Source organism: Mustelus asterias, chromosome 9 (genome assembly GCF_964213995.1).
Source record: "Mustelus asterias chromosome 9, sMusAst1.hap1.1, whole genome shotgun sequence".
Lineage (NCBI taxonomy): Eukaryota > Metazoa > Chordata > Chondrichthyes > Carcharhiniformes > Triakidae > Mustelus > Mustelus asterias.
The window spans coordinates 84,556,248-84,577,685 of NC_135809.1; the positions used below are offsets into that span (position 1 = coordinate 84,556,248).

The 21,438-nt window shown below is 41.0% G+C and overlaps 1 protein-coding gene across 3 annotated transcripts in view; it reads right to left on the reverse strand.

The window, feature by feature from the left end:
* ptdss2 (phosphatidylserine synthase 2) overlaps positions 1 to 21,438 on the reverse strand; it is a 102,339-nt gene that overhangs the window by 17,045 nt on the left and 63,856 nt on the right. For 2 of the 3 annotated variants that reach the window (XM_078220450.1, XM_078220451.1), the window contains exons 8-10: positions 20,243 to 20,361; positions 4,324 to 4,438; positions 1,974 to 2,119 (exon numbers count right to left, since the gene is read on the reverse strand). In XM_078220450.1, the coding sequence (XP_078076576.1) occupies positions 1,974 to 2,119; positions 4,324 to 4,438; positions 20,243 to 20,361 (380 nt within the window). Of the gene's footprint in view, positions 1 to 490; positions 635 to 1,973; positions 2,120 to 4,323; positions 4,439 to 20,242; positions 20,362 to 21,438 lie in introns of those variants that run through there. The other variant, XM_078220452.1, reaches the window with a different exon arrangement.

The following is a 21,438-nucleotide window of genomic DNA, read 5'->3' on the forward strand; positions in this document are numbered from 1 at the left end:
CTCAGTGACGAGAGTACTGTGCTCCCCCACCGACAAAACTTTCTATTTGAAGAAGTGCTTGCTTCATCGCTATCTTATCTGGCAATGACTTGCTTCAGACTAAACCATGTTTTGCAGAAAACTATTAAAAAAGCAACTCGCTCAAAATGTTCACTTGCTCTGCAAAATAATCAAAGGTTATATTTATGGCCGCACACCATGATATAAGCAAGGGACTGCTCCATTCAATCTGATTAGTTTATTTAATTTGTTAAATCTGGCAAAGAAAACCAACTTGAATTTGCTCCGACCTTCTATCAGATAAACATATTTAAAGTTTAATTCCCAAAAGGCAACAAGCAATGTTACCTCTAAAGTTTAACTGTTAATTGCACTGTGTAGTCCGTGCCATGCACTAGCAACTTAAAGGGAGTGTTGGTTCTGCATGCTTGTTTGTTGCATTGCACAGTCCATTTCAGGTTACCACTAAGAAGGAGTGAAGACACTATATCACAGTAAGCTAACCTTAGGCCATTCACACCACTGGACCATTTCCAGGAAGATTGCAAGTTGTGAAGGAAGCACATCTAACTTTGCGACTTTGACGAAGGGTCATTGTCCTGAAACTTTTCCCTTTCCACCGATGCTGCCAGACCTGCTGAGCAATATAGCACTTTTTGTTTTGTGTTTCAGATACTCTGCATTCTTGATCTTGCTTTTCTAAACTCTCACTTACACAGTTTTGAAATCTGGCCTTTCCAGTTTTACTACTGGGCAAATCCGTTGGATAAAGATAAGTGCATGCATGCTGTTGCTCCACTAGCAATGACTTTTAACTATCAGTACACTTTTTGACTGAGTTTGAAGGAAATTTACATTCTGGTTTCATAGAGAATATCAACAATAAGTGCAAGAAGTTGCAGAGTTGATGATGGGTGGGGAGGGGGGCTGATATTTATGTGCACATTTAGCTGTGCACATTGGAAATGTGTCTGGAATGGCAGCCAACCTGAAGTGGATCTTATTTACTAGGAGCCAAATCTGAACCAGAAACTTTAATGTAGCAATAAAAATGAGGATTTTGGGTTGTTTCATTACAGTTTGCTGTCTTATTCCAGTAGAGTTTACCTTTGGTACAGCCACAATGCAAGGTGATGTGAAAAAATTCCAATAATGCTTAAACTGAATCCGAGATGGTAATTGAGTCGTTTTTTACTTAGGTAACCCTTCAGGATCGATAATGACTTGCTTCCACGCTGGTTCAAAGGGTTTTGAAATGCGGGATAAGTCCAATGTGCAATCTGCAGATTGCCACATATGGTGCCGATGGTGCTCAAAATGTCAGATATATGAATTGCTTGGAGACTTGTGCACTCTCTCCGATGTCTTGACTTCCCTCTGCATGTTCCCAAAGTCTTTCAATGTGTTTTGTGTGCCTTCCCAACATGAGTCGGCAGGTTTGTTTGACCTCTTCAGGGATGCTTAGAGGACATCCCTAAACCATTTCCTCTGTCCTACTGGGAGTTTCCTGTTTAGACCAAGTTCTTAGTGGGACAGTTGCTTCGGAGTCTGATATCAGGCATACACGAACATGTCCATCCCACCAGAGTGATCAGCACCTTGATGCTGAGCATATTGACTTGGAGGAGGTCACTGACACTGACTGCTAAGAACAAAGTCCAGTCCTTTCCAAAATACCACATACTAAGGGAAAAGGCAAGCCCTAAATGTCAGGTGCAGATGAGGACAAATTTATAAGTTTTGGAAAACTTGACAAATCAATAGTGTAGAGAGAGATTATTATTGAATAATTGAATACACGCAGCATGTTTTAGACGCCAAAGCATGTTTGAAAGCAACATTGTCACAAGGATTGAACATCAGCTATAAACTTCCACACAAGAGTTAAAGTCCAGGGTCTTAGTTTGCCATTTATTTGAATGAACCAAATAACATTGTTTATCTTTGGGCTTTCATTTGAAACAGATACTTACAAGTCATCCATGAAGTCATAAATCTCACGCATTGCCACGCCTCCTACATGCACAAAGAAGACTAGGCGTAACAAGACCAGGTAGTGTTCAGGTGGCATCCAGAGGACAAACTTCAAGTAAAATGTATTTAACTCTGCAAGCAAGAACTGGAAAACATAAACAAAGGGCTGTTCAGAGCTGTTGGGCATATTATGGAAGTAAGCAACTAAAGAAAATAAATTGCCAATGGTACTTTTCTTCAAAAACAGAACAATGCAACGTGAAACCAAATTATTTCTTCTTCCTGATGCTGAGACGATAAATGTACATTGTTATTTTTTGTACAATTATCCGAAAGAGACGGCAGCATGAATTACAAAGCTTAAAAAAAAATGCACGTTTCCCCCCTTTTTTGAAAAGCCATGCCTCATGTTACATAGAAACATAGAAAACTACAGCACAAAACAGGCCCTTCGGCCCCACAAGTTGTGCCAAACACATCCCTACCTTTTAGGCCTACCTATAACTCTCCATCCTATTAAGTCCCATGTACTCATCCAGGAGTCTCTTAAAAGACCCTATTGAGTTTGCCTCCACCACCACTGACGGCAGCCGATTCCACTCGCCCACCACCCTCTGTGTGAAAAACCTCCCCCTAACATTTCCCCTGTACCTACACCCCAGCACCTTAAACCTGTGTCCTCTCGTAGCAGCCATTTCCACCCTGGGAAAAAGCCTCTGCGAGTCCACCCGATCTATGCCTCTCAACATCTTATATACCTCTATTAGGTCTCCTCTCATCCTACGTCTCTCCAAGGAGAAAAGACCGAGCTCCCTCAGCCTATCCTCATAAGGCATGCCACTCAATCCAGGCAATATCCTTGTAAATCGCCTCTGCACCCTTTCAATCTTTTCCACATCCTTCCTGTAATGAGGCGACCAGAACTGAGCACAGTACTCCAAGTGGGGTCTGACGAGGGTCTTATATAGCTGCATCATTATCCCCGGACTCCTAAACTCAATCCCTCGATTGATAAAGGCCAGCACACCATATGCCTTCTTAACCACCTCCTCCATCTGGGGGGCCGATTTTAGAGTCCTATGGACCTGGACCCCAAGGTCTTTCTGATCCTCCACAGTACTAAGAGTCTTTCCCTTTATATTGTACTCCTTCATCCCATTTGACCTGCCAAACTGGACCATTACGCATTTATCTGGGTTGAAGTCCATCTGCCACTTCTCCGCCCAGTCTTGCATCCTATCTATGTCGCTCTGTAACTTCTGACATCCCTCCAGACTATCCACAACCCCACCAACCTTCGTGTCGTCGGCAAACTTACCAACCCATCCCTCCACTTCCTCAACCAGGTCATTTATGAAAATGACAAACAGCAAGGGTCCCAGAACAGATCCCTGGGGCACACCACTGGTGACCGACCTCCATTTAGAAAAAGACCCATCTATACCCACTCTCTGCCTCCTTTGGGCAAGCCAGTTCTGGATCCACAGGGCTGTTGACAAACAGAAATGATGTGGAGATGCCGGCGTTGGACTGGGGTAAGCACAGTAAGAAGTCTCACAACACCAGGTTAAAGTCCAACAGGTTTATTTGGTAGCAAATACCATAAGCTTTCGGAGCAATGCTCCTTTGTCAGATGGAGTGGTCTCTGTTCTCAAACAGGGCACAGACACAGAAATCAAATTACAGAATACTGATTAGAATTGTCTGTACATTTAAGACCTGGCTGGCTGTAGAGATCTGCATTCTAATCAGTATTCTGTAATTTGATTTCTGTGTCTGTGCCCTGTTTGAGAACAGAGACCACTCCATCTGACGAAGGAGCATTGCTCCGAAAGCTTATGGTATTTGCTACCAAATAAACCTGTTGGACTTTAACCTGGTGTTGTGAGACTTCTTACTGGACAAACAGAAAAGCAGCCTTCAAAGTAACACCTCAAACTTGTGAAATGTTTCACGTCAGATGTTAGAGAAGGGGAAAAGTTGACGTCGAGTCAATGTTTTGCTGTCTGGAAACACAAAATTGACCTCGACCATATCACCTGTGCAAGCTCACACCTTTTTTTCTGGTCATTAACTGGGGTAACCAGTCAGCTAACCATTTCCCAGCTTCATGACCACAGATTATCCATTCTCCACAGCATAGGACTAACAAAATAATGAGGGGAAAATGTGCTGTGTTGTCATTATTATTTCACAATCATCAAATTTGCAGCAGTAAGTGAAACATTAAGCTACTCCGATTCCTTCAAATAATGAGTGTCAAATAAATACAAAACTATTTTGAAATATTGTAACATAAAATTTGCAAATGAATATTCAAACCTAATTGCAATACATCCAATTTCTTACCATGAAAATAATTCCACAAACTGCCAGCCACCTACGAAGATTTGAGGCTGGTTTCCATTCAAACTTCACCCAGCTGTATGGCGTGAATTGGAAAGCAATGCGCTTGATTTTCCCCCTGATGGATAAGCAGAACCATGTCAAATAAAAATCAAGAATTTTCTCACTCTGGCCATCTTTATTAAATACCTGCGTATAAACTGAGGACAGTAGCAAAGTGATAATGTTACTGGACTAGTAACCCACACTAATGCTCTGAAGAAGAGTTCAAACCCACCCTGGCAGCTGTGGGAATTTAAATGTAATCAATAAATCTGGCATGATAACAATCATGAAACTACTGGATTGTCGTAAATACCCACACATTCTCTGATGGTCTTCAGGGGAGGAAATTTGCCATCCATAATTGGTCTGCCCGACCAAGACAGTGACTTGAGGCCCACAGCAATGAGGTTGACTCTTAACCGTCCTTTGAAAAGGCCTAGCAAGCCTTAATAATAATGAAATAATAATGACAACACAGCACATTTTCCCCTCCTCCTACTAAACAGAACTAGCCATACCCTTAGCCAAGTTGTTCCAATACAGCTATGACAACGACGTGCAAACTGTGCACAAAAATCAGACAAATCCAATAGGCCACATACCCTTCCAGTCTACATTCAATCACAAGCAAAGTGATAGATGGCATTGTCCATAGTACTATAAAGTAACATTTACTCTGCAACAACCTGCTCACATGCTCAGTTTGGGTTTCACCGGGACACTTCATTGAAACTTTTGATCCAAATATGAACAAAAGAGCTAAATTTCAGAGGCGAGGTGAGAGTGACTGTCCTTGACATTAAGGCAGCATTTAACCAAGTATGGTATCAAGGAGCCCTCGCAATACTGAAGTCAATGGGAATCAGGGTAAACCTCTCTGCTGTCCAGAGTCATGCTTAGCACAACGGAAGATGGTTCTAGTTATTGAAGGTCAATCATCTCAGTTCTGGGATATCATTGCAGGACTCCCACAGGGTGATGTCCTAGGCCCAACCATCTGCAGCTATTTCCCTTCCTTCACCGTACGATCACAGGTTGGGACTGTCGCTGATAATTGCACAGTGTTCAGATTCATTCACAACTCCTCAGATACTTGAGCAGTATGTGCTTGCATGCAACTTAGACAACATTGGGTTGGGTTGATGAGTGACAAGTAATTTTTGTGCCACATAAATGCTAGACAGAATCTGACCATCTCTTTTTGAAATTCAATGAAATTACTACCACTGAATCTTCCAACATCCTGGGGGTTACTACTGACCAGGAATCCAACTGGGTGATCACTAAGAGTAGATCAGAGTGTGGGAATGCCATAGCAAGTAATTCGCCTCCTGACTAGCCAAAGCCTGCCCATTATCTACAAGGTACAACTAAATACTGCGCTGGAATATTTTCCATTTGTCTGGACAAGTGCAGTTCCAACAAACTCTCAAAGTTCAACACCACCCAAAACAAAGCTTTCCACTTGATTTCCCTATTGATTTCCAAAAGCTTTCCCTATCCGCCACCTTAAACATTCACCACTTCCACCACCAACAGTGTGTATCACTCACTCAGTGACAGCACTGCGATTAGCATCTCCACGATGCACTGCAGCAACTGACCAAGGCTCTTTCAACAAACCTTCCAAACCTGTTAACCTCAACCACCTAGAAGAACAAAGTCAACAGGCAAACGGAACACCAGCACCTGCAAGTTCCCCTCCAAACCACACACCAACCTGACTTAAATCTATTATCGCTGTTGCTTCACTGTCATTGAGTCACAATCCTGGAACTCCCTCCCTAATAGTACCGCGGGTGGACCTACAGCATATAGACTGCAGTGGTTCAAGAAGACAGCTTACCGCCTCCTTCTCAGGGGCAATAGAGGATGGGCAATAAGTGCTGTTGCTTTCAGCAATGCTCACATCCCAAGAACAAACAAGAAAAATCCACTTATCCTATCTATTTTAAAATAATATTTCAATTGTGTTACAAAGACAATGAAATGTTCCATCCAGTTGTGTAGAGCTGAAAGAGGGGAAAATGCAACAGGTAATTTGTTTAATGAGTTTTGGGGCACAATTTTCCATCGCCTTTCTTATTGAGACAATTTTATTTAGAAGGAACATAACTGACAGCAGATAGGCAAAATTTCCACCGCATAAAGAACTGAAATTCCTGGCCCTCCTGAGGTGTCAGTTAAAACTAACCACAAGGTTGAACTTCCTCCAATTTTCAATGAGAATCTAAAGTCTCATTTTTAATTTAGAGTGGTACATTATCAAACGAGGCTTATTTGGGCATGGACCAGATTTACAATGTAAAAAGCCAGAGGGTATGTTTGGTGTTGGAAGATTTTGTCAGTCATCTTTTTACAGTTGCAAATTGATCCAGTACATACATTATACACTGGACTTCAAACTATTTCTGTAAAGGTTAGAATATAAGAATTAGAAGCAGTAGGCCATAAGGTCCCTGGAGCCTGCTCCATCATTTAAGATCAAGGTTGATCTTCACCCTCAACTTCTTTGAAGTCCAAACATTTATCGCAGCCCTGAATATACTCAAAGACTGAGAATCCATACCCACTGGGGTAGATAATTCAAAGATTTACAACTCTGAAGAAACCTCTCATCAGTCCCAAATGACTGATTGCTTATCCTGAGACTACAAGTACTACTTCTAGAGTTTCCAGTTAGGAGAAACAGCCTCAGCATTTACTCTGACAAGCCCCCAGAATCTTGATGGTTCAATTAGATCACCTCTCATTCTACCAGACTGCAGATTATAGGCCCATTCTACAACTCTTTCTTCCCAGGATTAATATAGTGAATCTTCATTACCTTTCTCCAAAGCAAGTCTATTTTTCTTTGAGGTGAGAACAGTATACAATACTCCAGTCCTGTGCAATTGCAGCAAGTCTCCCTGACTCCTGTATTCAAATCTTTTTCAACAAAGGCCACCATATAACTTGCCTACATAATTGTTTACTGTAGCTACATGTTAAATTTTTGTAATGTATGTAAAAGGCACCCGGTTTCTCTCATTTAAAAGTGTTTCCCACCATTTAAAAATATGGTTTGCTTTTAATTCTAGCTATTGAAATAAATAACCTCACATTTCCCACACTCACTTAAAACCTGTCTATATTCCTTTACAGACTCCTCATTCCCCTTTGCAGCTTACTTTCCCACCATATTGTCAGCCAATTTGGATACACTACACTCAGTCCTTTTATCCAAGTCATTTATATAGATTGTAAATAGCTTAGACCCCCAACACTGATCCTTGTGGCAAATCACTACTAAAAGCCTGTCAAATCAAAAATGAGATTTTTTCAACAGATTAACCAATCTTTTATTCATGCTAATATATTACCCCCAACTCCACAAGCCCTTGTCGTGTACCACAAGCTTGTGTGCCACCTTATCAGATGTCTTTTGAAAATTCAGATATACTAGATCCACTGGGTCCTGTTGATCTATTCTCCTTGTTACATCTGCAAAAGCTCTAATAGATTCACCAAATATAATTTTTATTTCATAAAACCACATTAACTCTGCCTAATCATATTATGATAACTTTGCCAAATCATATTCTTATTTTGTAAGTGCCATGTCAGCTCTTTTCCAATAACTTGAATCATGCTAACTGGTTTGCAATTCCATTTTCTCTCCTTTCTATAATAGCAGTGTCACATTAGCTACATTCCAATTCAATTGGACCATTCCACAATTCCACAATTCAGGCAATTTTGAAAGATCATCACTGTATCTGCAGTCGTTGTTTTTAGAACCCTAAATTGTAGACAGTCAGGCCCAGGGGGTTTTAGTCCTGTTAATTACTCCAGTACCTTTTCTTGGATAACCTTAATCACTTTGTTGCTCACTCTCACTATTTCTGGTGATTTTTGTATCTTTGACTATGAAGACCTTTTTGAATGTCTTTGTCTTCTTACTAATTATAATTTATTTTGCCTCAGCCACTAAGGGGCCCACTTTTACTTTTGTCACTCTTTCATTTTACATACGCGTGCAAACTTACAATTTGTTCTTTGCATTTCTGCTGAGTTTACTCTCATTCTCTATTTTCTCCATTTATATTAATTTTTCATCATCCTTTGTTGGTAACCAAAACTCTTCCAGTCCTCAGGCTTTCTACTCTTGGCGATATTATAAGCCTCTTCTTAAAATCTAACACTAAGCTTAAATTCTTTTGTAAGCCACTGCTGGATCTCTTTTTCCATAGATTTTTAAAAATTTTCCAAAGTTCAATATTCCAATTTCAAACTTATGTATGTCATTCGCAAACTTATGGTGAATTAATTATAATTACTTTTTCCCCAGAGGATCTCATATGATGAGATTACTAATTAACCCTGACTCAATACCCAAAACAAGATCTAAAATAGCCTCTTCCCCAATTGGTTCCACAATGTATCGTTCCACAAATTGAATTTCCCATATAATCCCCACAGTGCAGAAAGAGGCCAGCCAGTCCATCAAGTCTGCACCGACTTTCCGAAAGAGCATCCCCAGCCCAGGCCCTCCCTTCTGCCCTATCCCCGCAATCTCATGCATTTATCATGGAAAATCCACCTAATTTACATATCTTTGCACATAAGAGGTAATTTATCCTGGCCAATCCACCTAACCTACACATGTTTGGACTGTGGGAGGAAACCCCTGTAGGCACGGGGAAAATGTGCAAGCTCCACACAGACAGGAACTGAAGGCCGGAATCAAACCCAGGTTCCTGGCACTGTGACTTTACTGATTTTAATCTTGTGCGCTGAATATTGGTGAGTAATGTATTGAATTATTGCTAAATTTAGCCCTTAATACTTCAAATGTTGCAACACTGCACATGATGCACTTGATCAAATACATGCACAATGACGGCAACTTTTCAGCTATCCACCTTGCCACCAACTATGAACACTGGACTACAATCACCAACTGCACATATTTTGTTCAACACTCTTGTGCAACTTAAAACAAGTCACCTGTGTTTACTTTAATACATTTTAGTGCTCAAAATTAGGGACATTGGTGCTGAGAGGCAGTGGTGGTGGGAAGAGATGTAATTCTTTCCAATTTCAGACATCAAGCACAAACATTAGGCACTCTTAGGTAGTAATGACACTGTCAAAAATAGAGGCAATCATATTACTCTACTAATGTTTCACACATCCAGACTCAGTACTCAATTATTAGACCAATGAGACTCTCTTTTATCCCACTCCTGTGCACCACCAACCAATATGACCCCATATCTCACATCAGTCAACCTGTGGCTAAGGCAATAGCTTACAGGGTTACTTAGAACTGATATGAATGAGCAGAATCCCAGCTACAGTGAGATTATATCCTTCTACATCCCATGCTTAAATTGGTGGGTTCATGAATCAGGAACGTCTTGCAGTATAGCAGTATTGTTAAAGACTGATTATCTGGCATTTATCACATCGGTGTTGGTGGGATCTTGCCGTTCACAAATTGGCTGCCACGCTTCCTACATTTTAGCAGTTAGAAAACTTCAGCAGTGAGCAATTGTCCACAGGAACTCGCCATAGCCTTGAAAGGCATGTACAAACACAAGTCAATCATTCTTTTACAGCAGATCTGCCTGACTCTCACTCTGGACAATAAAGCCCACCGCCAAGAGGCACAGAAGTTCAGCAGCGAATGTTTCCCCTTCTGTAGCTTAGTCACGCTTGGCAACAAATATTAGATATTTGGAATTTTGTCTCATACACAGTTTCCAGGTAATGCTATTCCAACTCTCAGTTTTCTCATCAGCTACATGCTGGGCATCTACATTCAGCATGGGGAAGGACTTACACAGGACAGCTTGAAATATTCCATCTATTTTGATGCACGTGCCAATAATCAATGCCATACGTCAGGCTTATTAATCACCTCCTGTTTCACCCAGGTAAATCAGAGGGGCATTGGCAATCACACGAGATTTAAAATATTTTGTGCCAAGCTAGCCAGAGCCCTCCCTTTTTCTCTGTTTCCCTTCTTTGTCACAAATCAGCATCATATTTTGATCTTCCAGACACAGAGGCAACCTTCCTTTCCACTGTCTGGGTTTTGAACAAAGAATGTTTTGGGTATGTCTTACCAAACAATTATTGAAGACAAGAAAGACTGACATTCTCCAACAGTGTGTGAAGATATGTACCTAGGATACATTCAGCACTCACCAGGAATAATATGGATCAATAATCAGGACAAGTACCCCTTGAATCTTCTAATCGATTTCTTCAGTATTCTCTTGAGTCATGCAAGGTCATAATATAACAGTTGGGGCTGCCATCAGCTCAGCCATTGCTTTAACACATTATTCACTAGGCCTCACTCTACCTTCAAATGACGTAATGACGTAATCAGTACAATGCCTGTAAACTACAATTCTTATAAATGGTGTATAGAACTCTTCTTTTGTGAAGTTAACTGTTAGCAGACAATCTTGTCTCTCTTCTTTCTAAAGATAGAATCAATAAATCTAGAGCCTTTGGCTTTGATCTTTGGGTCCTCGCTGTCCACGGGGATGGTGCCAGAGGACTGGAGAATGGCGAATGTTGTTCCTCTGTTTACGAAAGGGAATAGAAATGACCCTGGTAATTATAGACCGGTTAGTCTTACTTCGGTGGTAGGTAAATTGATGGAAAAGGTCCTTAGAGATGGGATTTATGACCATTTAGAAAGGTGCGGATTAATCCGGGATAGTCAGCACGGATTTGTGAAGGGCAAGTCGTGCCTCACAAATTTGATAGAATTTTTTGAGGAGGTAACTAAGTGTGTTGATGAAGGTAGGGCAGTTGATGTCATATACATGGATTTTAGTAAGGCGTTTGATAAGGTCCCCCATGGTCGGCTTATGATGAAAGTGAGGAGGTGTGGGATAGAGGGAAAGTTGGCCGATTGGATAGGTAACTGGCTGTCTGATCGAAGACAGAGGGTGGTGGTGGATGGAAAATTTTCGGATTGGAGGCAGGTTGTTAGCGGAGTGCCACAGGGATCAGTGCTTGGTCCTCTGCTCTTTGTGATTTTTATTATTGACTTAGAGGAGGGGGCTGAAGGGTGGATCAGTAAATTTGCTGATGACACCAAGATTGGTGGAGTAGTGGATGAGGTGGAGGGCTGTTGTAGGCTGCAAAGAGACATAGATAGGATGCAAAGCTGGGCTGAAAAATGGCAAATGGAGTTTAACCCTGATAAATGTGAGGTGATTCATTTTGGTAGGACTAATTTAAATGTGGATTACAGAGTCAAAAGTAGGGTTCTGAAGACTGTGGAGGAACAGAGAGATCTTGGGGTTCATATCCACAGATCTCTAAAGGTTGCCACTCTAGTGGATAGAGCTGTGAAGAAGGCCTATAGTGTGTTAGCTTTTATTAACAGGGGGTTGGAGTTTAAGAGCCGTGGGGTTATGCTGCAACTGTACAGGACCTTGGCGAGACCACATTTGGAATATTGTGTGCAGTTCTGGTCACCTCACTATAAGAAGGATGTGGAAGCGCTGGAAAGAGTGCAGAGGAGATTTACCAGGATGCTGCCTGGTTTGGAGGGTAGGTCTTATGAGGAAAGGTTGAGGGAGCTAGAGGAGCGGAGGAGGCTGAGGGGAGACTTAATAGAGGTTTATAAAATGATGAAGGGGATAGATAGAGTGAACGTTCAAAGACTATTTCCTCGGGTGGATGGAGCTATTACAAGGGGGCATAACTATAGGGTTCGTGGTGGGGGATACAGGAAGGATATCAGAGGTAGGTTCTTTACGCAGAGAGTGGTTGGGGTGTGGAATGGACTGCCTGCAGTGATAGTGGAGTCAGACACTTTAGGAACATTTAAGCGGTTATTGGATAGACACGTGGAGCACACCAGGATGATAGGGAGTGGGATAGCTTGATCTTGGTTTCAGATAAAGCTCGGCACAACATCATGGGCCGAAGGGCCTGTTCTGTGCTGTACTGTTCTATGTTCTAGATCTATCCTACAATACAGTTCCTGGATAAAATCCAAGTTCAAGTTACTCCAAAAGCTTCCAGCTCCTTTTGAGGACAGCAAGAGGCACTAGGTCAAAAAGCCTTACAAAAAAACAATGAAACCATGGATTAGCCTCAAAATATTCCATCATCTCATTTAAAACTGCAAATTTTTATATAAATTCCTCTCTAGTGTGAAATTCACACTAGATTACTCTGCAGGTCTTTAAAGCGCCTATATGAATGTTGCTACAACAGCAACCTTGAGAGCCAGATTCACTAAGGATTCCAGCTAGTTTATGGGTTGATGAACTCCCTTCTTGTTGACAGAAACCACTGTGAAATCGAGACACATTTGATCTGCACAATGCAATTAATGGCACTGTCCTAGATTTTAAGACACACTAATTATTCTCAGGAAAAACACAATGTAATGCCAAAATAAATCTTCGAGCTGTGCAGAAAAAGGAACAAACCTGTTTCCAGTTCAGTTTGGATGTTCCAGGCACAAAAAGTTAATGAGAAGGGAAGTGTAATACTTCAAATTTGTTTTTGCTTATTCAAATAAAACCCAATTCACTCAAGCACAAAGGATCTGTTCCAGAATCCAATGTGTTCCAATAGGAAGCTAAATAAAACAAAAGTTTTTACTGTATCTATAGATACACTAGCAACTCTCCTATGGCATCACTCACAGTAAATCAGATTAGACAGTTTCACACCATGCAATGAACAATGTTATTCTGCTGCAATGGATTTGTGCCCTTTTTAGGGAAGAAAGTCTTATTGTTAAGGAAATGCAAGCTCAGGTCAATCAAACTGACATCATTGACCTTTCACCCAGTATTCTGGAGAGAATGCCAGCCTTACAGTGCCAATTTCCCACATGAGGGCATGGATTAAGCAGTTGGCCATGTGTAAACCTAGTATGTGGCAGATAACTTTAGAAATTGTACGGAGTTCATCACTTTCAGCTACAGGCTAACAGCACTCTGTGTGAAATCATTGGCTTTGCTCCCCTCCCAGTTTTGTTTTAACCTGATATTAGATTATGTGATTTGGTCGCATTTTGTACTATCAGCAGCAATTTGAAATGCTGGATTATGAATTAGCCAAAATTCCATAGTCAGAAAGTTATAGTTAACGGATATAGTTCATCTCGTGTATTGCAGAGAAGACAGATGTTGCTGAAGCTTTTCAAATCTTTCACTTACCAGGACAAATGCAAGAATGCCAATTGGTACTACAGGAGAAAAGGGTGCTGACTGATTGATTTCTTGATGCTAATGTCTTAGCCAAATGGGAAAATTTAGGGTCTCTAAGCTCCTGGATAACTCAAAAAAGGTGCAAGGATTAAACATATTCCTTTTGTTTGCAGAGAACGGGTCCCAGAATATGAATGTACATCACTTTTAGCAAGCGTAAATTAGCCAAGTTAGGAACTCAACTGATTATCTTAAATTGGTTAGTGTAGCTATTAGTGCATTCCAAACTGTTCAGCAAGTACTGCCTAATCATGGAATCACATCCAACAGTAAATGTTTTGTTTTGGGTTTTGCAAGTGCATGTTAGTTGAGCATGGTCTGTACTCTGCTTATTATGAACAACAGAAGGTTCGCTACTACACAAATGGTGTTTTCCACTGACAATACAACCACACAATTAAGCAATGTTGTGCATTAATTTCAGTGCCAGTATGATCGCAGGTATGTAGGCCATACATTCCAAGTGATTGGCTGAATGATGGAATAGCATCCATGGCAGCATAGTATGAATTGTGATCATTTGAAATTTGGCAATCTTGTGTTTGTCCTGATGAGTGCACAACAAGCTTCAACAACATGTCTCTCCTTTCAGCAAAATTCAAGACCACAGCCTCTGGATTACACTACCTACTAGTGCGGTATGTGCGGAGTCTCTGGGTGTCTTCAAAAGGGACCTGAACCAGTTTTTGATTGGGGAAAAATCACATCATAAAGAAAGTAAACACCTTTAAAAAGAAACAACTAGTCCATGTGATCCCCGAAAGGGACAGGAGAAAGTGTGAATACTTTTCTCCTTATTGACCCAGTGTTTTCTTTCTCCCTCCAGTATATTACTTTACAGCTGCAAAGGTTGGTGTGAGATGGGAATTGTGGAGTTTGGAGGGTGGTGGTGGTGGAGGGGTAGAGGATACAGAACAGTAGCAAGGGAAGGAAATAAGTGTTGAGGCTTGATGCACTATGGCGTAGGGCAAGTCCAGAGGTCCAGTTAGATTTACTCAAACATCTGGGTGGGTCATTTTTCCTATCTGACTGATACCAAGACCTGACTACCTTGTTAAGAACTGCTGCAGACCACAAGATAAGTAAGTTCAAACAAAGTAAAAAAATATTCAGCAGCTCAAACTTAGGTGTACATGTAGCAAATGTTCGACTTTTAAAAATAAATAGTTCTTTCAATTAGGATAATTTACACTCTCTACCTCCTGCATTGGCTCTTTCTCACAGATGCAAAGCAATCTTAAAATGCTGTGCATTCAGCTTCTTCTCTCCAACAACATTCTGGTTCCACATGGTCTCCAACTTGTTAATTGACTTGCCATTCAATCAAACCCAGGGCTTTCATCTGCAACCTGACCTGTAAGTGAATCCATCATTCATTTCAAAAAGGTAACTACATCTTAAAAAGCAGCACAGACATGCATACAACTTTACATGGTACTATGATCTCATCCCGATAAAACAGCACATCCTCTAACTAACAAGAGAACCGTGGATTAGGAGATGCACACTTACATAAAAGATGCATATTGTAAACTATATGCATTTGCATTCTGAAAATGTTGTTCAAAATGTGTTATTTAATTTATGGCGTTCTGACTGTATTTATAATCGATTGCAATTAAATCCAAAAAGATTTATATGTGCTCGTAGAGTGGACCGCACATTGGCAATTGGCATTTAATGTGAGCAAATGGTATCATGCATGCGGTGGGGCCAACACAGAAAACATATCATTTGCAAGGAAAAATAGGATAAAAAGATCATAGTGTTATTGTGCATATATCACTAAAGTCAAAGATTCTGCAAAACAAGGATTCAAGAAAATACAATCTGAATGCGATTAGACACCAGTTGGAAGGGATTATGGATTTAATTTAAAACTATACATAATTTTCATTTGCAATGTTTTCAATTTTTTTGAACATTCTTTATCACTGTCTAAACAAGTCAATTTCTTCAGAACTCAGCACTTCCTCTGCCCAATTCATTCCAATTTAACTCTGCTACAGACAAAGCTCACTGAAAGATCACTTGCATCCCAAAAGCAAAATGTGTCACTTTGTCCTTTTCACATTCCCTTTATAATTGACAGTTAGCAGTAAGTGGTGCAGAAATCACAAATGGGATGAGAATACAGAAGGTACGGGAATTATTTTCTAGATGGGAATGACCCACACCCTCAACATTTTGTCTTGACACCTGACTTTGTGCATCCCGGAGCTTACAGAAATTCTGAATGGGAATCTTTTTTAAGTTCAATTAAACATGTCATCACTCCCACTCTATAGCCCATTTCTATTGCCCAATGTGGTAATTCCACAAATGCATATCAGAAATTGCAAAAATCTTCTAATGGGTCAAGCATGGAGTGGAGAATCTCCTCCCATGTATAAAAAAAAAAGCCACATTGTAAAAACACCCTGCACACAAGGTAACATGATATGGGCCAGAAAGCTCCTCAGAAAAAATGAAAAAATGAGGCTGCATTTTGGTGGTTCATTTGTTATATATAATTTTTCTGAGGACTAAATAAATATCCTTATAATGGAGACTCGCAGAATGCAATTGGTGCTTTTATTGGCCCTTATTTCAAGGGAGTTGGAGTATGAGAGTCGGGAAGTCTTGCTGCAACTGTACAAGATACTGGTAAGACCACACCTGGAGTACAGAGAGCAGTTTTGGTCTCCTTATTTAAGGAAAGATATGATTTCATTGGATGCAGTTCAGAGAAGGTTTACTAGGATGATCCCTGCTATGGAGGGATTATCTTCTGAGGAAAGGTTAAACAAGTCGGGACTCTACTCATTGGAATTTAGAAGAATGAGAGGTGATCTAATTGAAACAGATAGGATTCTTAAGGGGGTTGACAGGGTAAATGCGGAGAGGATGTTTCCCCTCATTGGAGAGTCCAGGAACAGAGGGCATAGTAGGTTCAGATGAGGAGGAATTTCTTCTCTCAGGTGGAGTGTCTTTGGAACTCCTTGCCATGGAGAGCTATGGGGGCTATTGTGTCTATTTAAGGCTGTAATAGATAGATTTGATCAGTAAGGGAAAAGACGATTGCAGGAGAAAGGAGAAAAGTGGATGTGAGGAATGTAAGATCAGCCATGATCCTATGGAATGGCGGAGCAAGCTCAAGGGGCTGAAAGGCCTGCTTCTGTTCTTATTTCTTATGGTCTTCTAGGTGGTTGAAGTCACAAGTTTGGAAGGTGCTGTTGAAGAAGCCTGAGTGAGTTGCTGCAGTGCATCTTGTTAGTGTTATGCACTGTGTGCCAGTGGTGGGAAGAGTGAATGTTTAAGATGGTAGCTTGAGTGCCAATAAAGCTGGCTGCTTTGTCCTGGGTGGTGTTGAGCTTCTTAAATAGTTAAGAGTTGCACTGATCTAGGCAAATTGAGAGTATTCTAACACACTCCATACCTAAAGGTGAAGGAATGGCTTTAGGAAGTCAAGAGGGAAGCTACTCACTGTAGAATGCCCAGACTCCAAACACCTCTCATAGGCATAGTATTTATGTGGCTGGTTTAGTTAAACTTACTGTCAATGGTGACTGTCAGAGATCAATGGTGGGGAATTAACTGATGTTAATCCCACAGAATGCCAAGGGGAGGTAGTTAGATTCTCTCTCGTTGGGAAATGGCCATTACCTAGCACTTGTGTGGCACAAATATTGTGCGTCACTTATCAGCTGAAGCTTGAATAATGTCCAAATTTTGCTTCATACAGTCATGGACTGCTTCATTATTTGAGTAGTTGCAATTGGTAATTAACACTGCTGTCATGAGCAAATATCCTTGCTTTAAACCTCACAAAGGAGGGATGAAGATGGTTGGGCTGAGGACACTGCTCTGAGGAATTCTGTCAAGTTGTTCCAGTACAGCTACAACACTGGCAGCTACCCAGTAATGTGGAAAATTCACAAAATAGCTGAGCGACTATCCTTGACAACAAGGCAATATTTGACAAGTGTGGCATCAAGGGGCACTAGCAAAACTGGAGTCAATGGTAATCAGGGGTAAAACCCCTCCATTGGTTGGAGTCATACCCACCACAAAGGAAGATAGTGGTGATGGTTGGAGGTCAATCATCTCAGTCCCAGGACATTACTGCAGGAGTTCCTCAGGATAATGGCCTAGGCCCAACAAACTTCAGCTGTTTCGATGACCTTCCTTCTATCATAAGGTCAGAAGTGGAGATGTTCGTTGATGACTGCACAACATATACCACCATCTGCGACTCTGAAAATACTGAAACAGTCCATGCCCAAATGCAGCAAGACCTGGACTATATTCAGGCTTGGGCTGACAAGTGACAAGTAACATTTATGCCACACAAGTGCCAGGTAATGAGCATCTCCAACAAGAGAATCTAACCATTGTCCCTTGACATTCAATGGTATTATCATCGCTGTATTCCCCACCATCAACATCCTGGGGAGGGAGAGAACAGGTCAGAGGTTAAGAATCCTGTGGTGGGTAACTCACTTCCTGACTCCCCAAAACCTGTCCACCATCTACAAGGCACAAATCAGGAGTGTGATGGGATACTCTGCCCCTTGCCTGGATGACTGCAGCTTCAACAACACAAGCTCTCAACACTATCCAGGATAAAACAGCCAATTTGAATGGCACCCAAACATTCACTCCCTCCATCACCGACGAATAGTAGCAGCAATGTGTACCATCTACAAGATGCACCATAGGAACTCACCATGGCTCCTTAGGCAACACGCCCCAAACTCATGACCATTACCATCTAGAAGGACAAGAACGGTAGATACCGGGAAATACAAACCTTTAGAAGTTCCCCTCCAAGTCACACACCATCCTGACTTGGAAATGTATCAACACTGTTTCATCACTGTCATTGGGTCAAAATCCTGGAACTCCCTCCCTAACAACACTGTGGGTGCATCTACACCTCAGGAACTGCAGCAGTTCAAGAAGGCAACTCACCACCACTCAAGGGCAACTACGATGGGTAATAATCATAGCCAATTACACCCACATCACAAATTAATTTTTTTTAATGTTCTGAGGCGGAGATGACTGGCCTTCAACAACCAAAACCACCCCTCTAAGCTAAAACCCTAGACAATGAAGAGTTTTCCCCGATTCCCAAATTCAATTTTACTGGAGTTCTTTGATCCCACACTCAGTCGAGTGCTGCCTTAATGCCAAGGACAAATTTAAACCTCACCTTTAGAATTAATCTCTTTTGTCCATATCTGTACCATAGTTGTAATTAGGTGTAGAGTTGAGTGGTTCTGGAAAAGTCCAAACTGAGCATCAGTGACCAGTTTATTGGCAAGCGTAACTGGCAAGCACCGACAATGTCATCTTCCCTTACTTTACTGATGATTGAGAGTAGACTAATAGGGCAATAATTGGCAGAATGAATTTTTCCCGTTTTTGTGGGGACAGGACAGACCTGGACAATTTTAAATTTAATTTAAATTTAGATGCCAGTGTTGTAGCTGGACTGATACAGCTTGGCTCACTCTGGAGCAAGTTTTCAGCACTATATATTGCTGTTGCCCATAGCCTTTGCTGTATCTAGCACACTCGATCATTTCTTCACATGGGGAACAAATTGAATTGGCCACAGGATTACCAGGCGGCGGTCAACATGGATCATCCACATGACATGTCTTTTGCACTCATGTTAGGTTCCATCATAGAGGATAAGGATATTCGTGGAGCTTCCTCTTCCCATTAGTAGTTTAATTGTCCATTACCATTCCTGACTAGATATGGCAGGATAGAGCTTGGATGTGATTTGTTGATTGCAGGATTGCCTAGCTCTGTCAGTAATGCATTGCTTTCTCTGTTTAGCATGCATGTAGTCCTATGCTGTAGTTTTGCCAGGTTTAGAACAAACAACAACTTTGCAATCACTATTACTGATATAACAATTACATTTCCCAGCTGCCGTTGTGGGATTTGAACTCGTCTCTAGAACAATAGTTCAGACTTCTACATTTCAGCAACATAACCACTGTGTTATTGCTTCCTTACGTTCCTTTACTGTAATGATCATGGGAGAACATACCATTAAAAGGTGGGACTGGAGCAGGTTTATTCAGCTCCAGTCCCACCTTTTAAATGGTTTAAGTGTTTGATACCAACAACTCCTAAACCCAGTGAAAACAGTTTATCTGCTTATAAACCTCTGATGGACACTGGGATGAAATTGCAAAGCTCAAAAAGTTAATTGGCAGTTGGTATGCACAAAGAGTCAGCCCCCAGCATTCACTGTAATGAAAGCAATCACCCCTCAACATGACAGAATATTCATAAACCCATTCTTTTCTGGATCCACAATGTTGTTAGTTCCTCAAACAATTGGGGCATATACGATATTGAGTACAGCCGTTGTATGAAAACCATAGTTGCATTCCTGTAGAATAAAGGCACCTTTGATGAAGTGTGACTGATGCTTACATACCTGTGTAGGTGCTCCTACTCTATACAAATGCAGTTAAAATTTCCAAATAAGATTTTCACGAAAAAAAACTTTATCCCTTCCCAGGTATGTTTATGATTAATCAGCATTTGCTGTGCGCTGGGCAATGAGGGGATACATTTTACAAAGAACCGAATCCACTCTACGTACTTTGTCAACCAGATTCACTTACTTGTAAGTGTGAATATTCCAGAGTCCTTGCCAGTGATACGGTTTCATTGAAAGCCACTCCAGAGTTTTCATTGCACAATAGATTCCAAATCCATTACATAGAAAGACATCCATTATCCACTGGAAACAAAAGTAACATTTTACAAAGTAAAAGCAAAATATTGTGGATGCTGAAATAAAAAACAGAAAATGCTGGATAAACTCAGTAAGATTGGTAGCATCTGTGGAGAGAGAAACAACAGTTTATTTGCTGAGTTTGGATGACTTTTCTTCGGAGCTCCAGCCCCACAGAAGCTGCCAGACTTACTGAACTTACCCAACATTTTCTATTTTTATTTACAATTTTACAAACCCTTCTACAATGGCAGGAAAGGGAAGTGTAATTTGTTCCACATGCAAGTTTGTAAAACGTAGACATTCTCGCCTTTGATTCAGAGGTTTGTGGGTTTAAGCCCCATTCCAGAGACGTGAGCACATCATTCAACTAATACTCTCATGCAGTGTCAAGGGAGTTCTGTTGAAGGTGCCTTTTTGTTGATGAGACATTAAACTGAGCTCTGTTTATCCTCTCAGATGGAAGCAAAAGATTTTATAGCACTATTTCAAGGAACAGAGGACTTGAGTGAATAACAGTCGTTAATTATTTTGGAGTTGGAAATAATTGTGCTAAGGCCTTGGGGTAGGTAAGTGATCTTAAGAATGTTGAGGTTGGTGACAGAATGTTGGCTAACATTTTTCAGCACACCTATACCTACCAAAGGATGATTTACCATTACTGTGGTGCAATTCAAGCCTGGGACCCCAAAGCATTACCCAAGCTTTGTGGATTACCTGTTCAGTAACCTATATCACTAGGCCACTGCAGGAACCTAGGATGTTGGTTAATATTCATCATTCAATCTACTAACACAGATTAGTCCAAAGATGTGTCGGTTAGGTTGATTGGCCATGCTAAATTAACCCTAAGTATCAGGGGGATTAGCAGGGTAAATATGTGGGTTTATGGAAATAGGGCTTGGGTGGGATCGTGGTAGGTGCAGACTTGATGGCCTCCTTCTGCACTGTCGGGATTCCATGATTATATGGTCATAATATCTCATGAATAGCACAGAGATAATGTGCAAATTGGTTGCCACATTCCTGACATGACAACAAGCACTACTACATTCCAAAAGCACTTAATTGGCTATAAAGCTC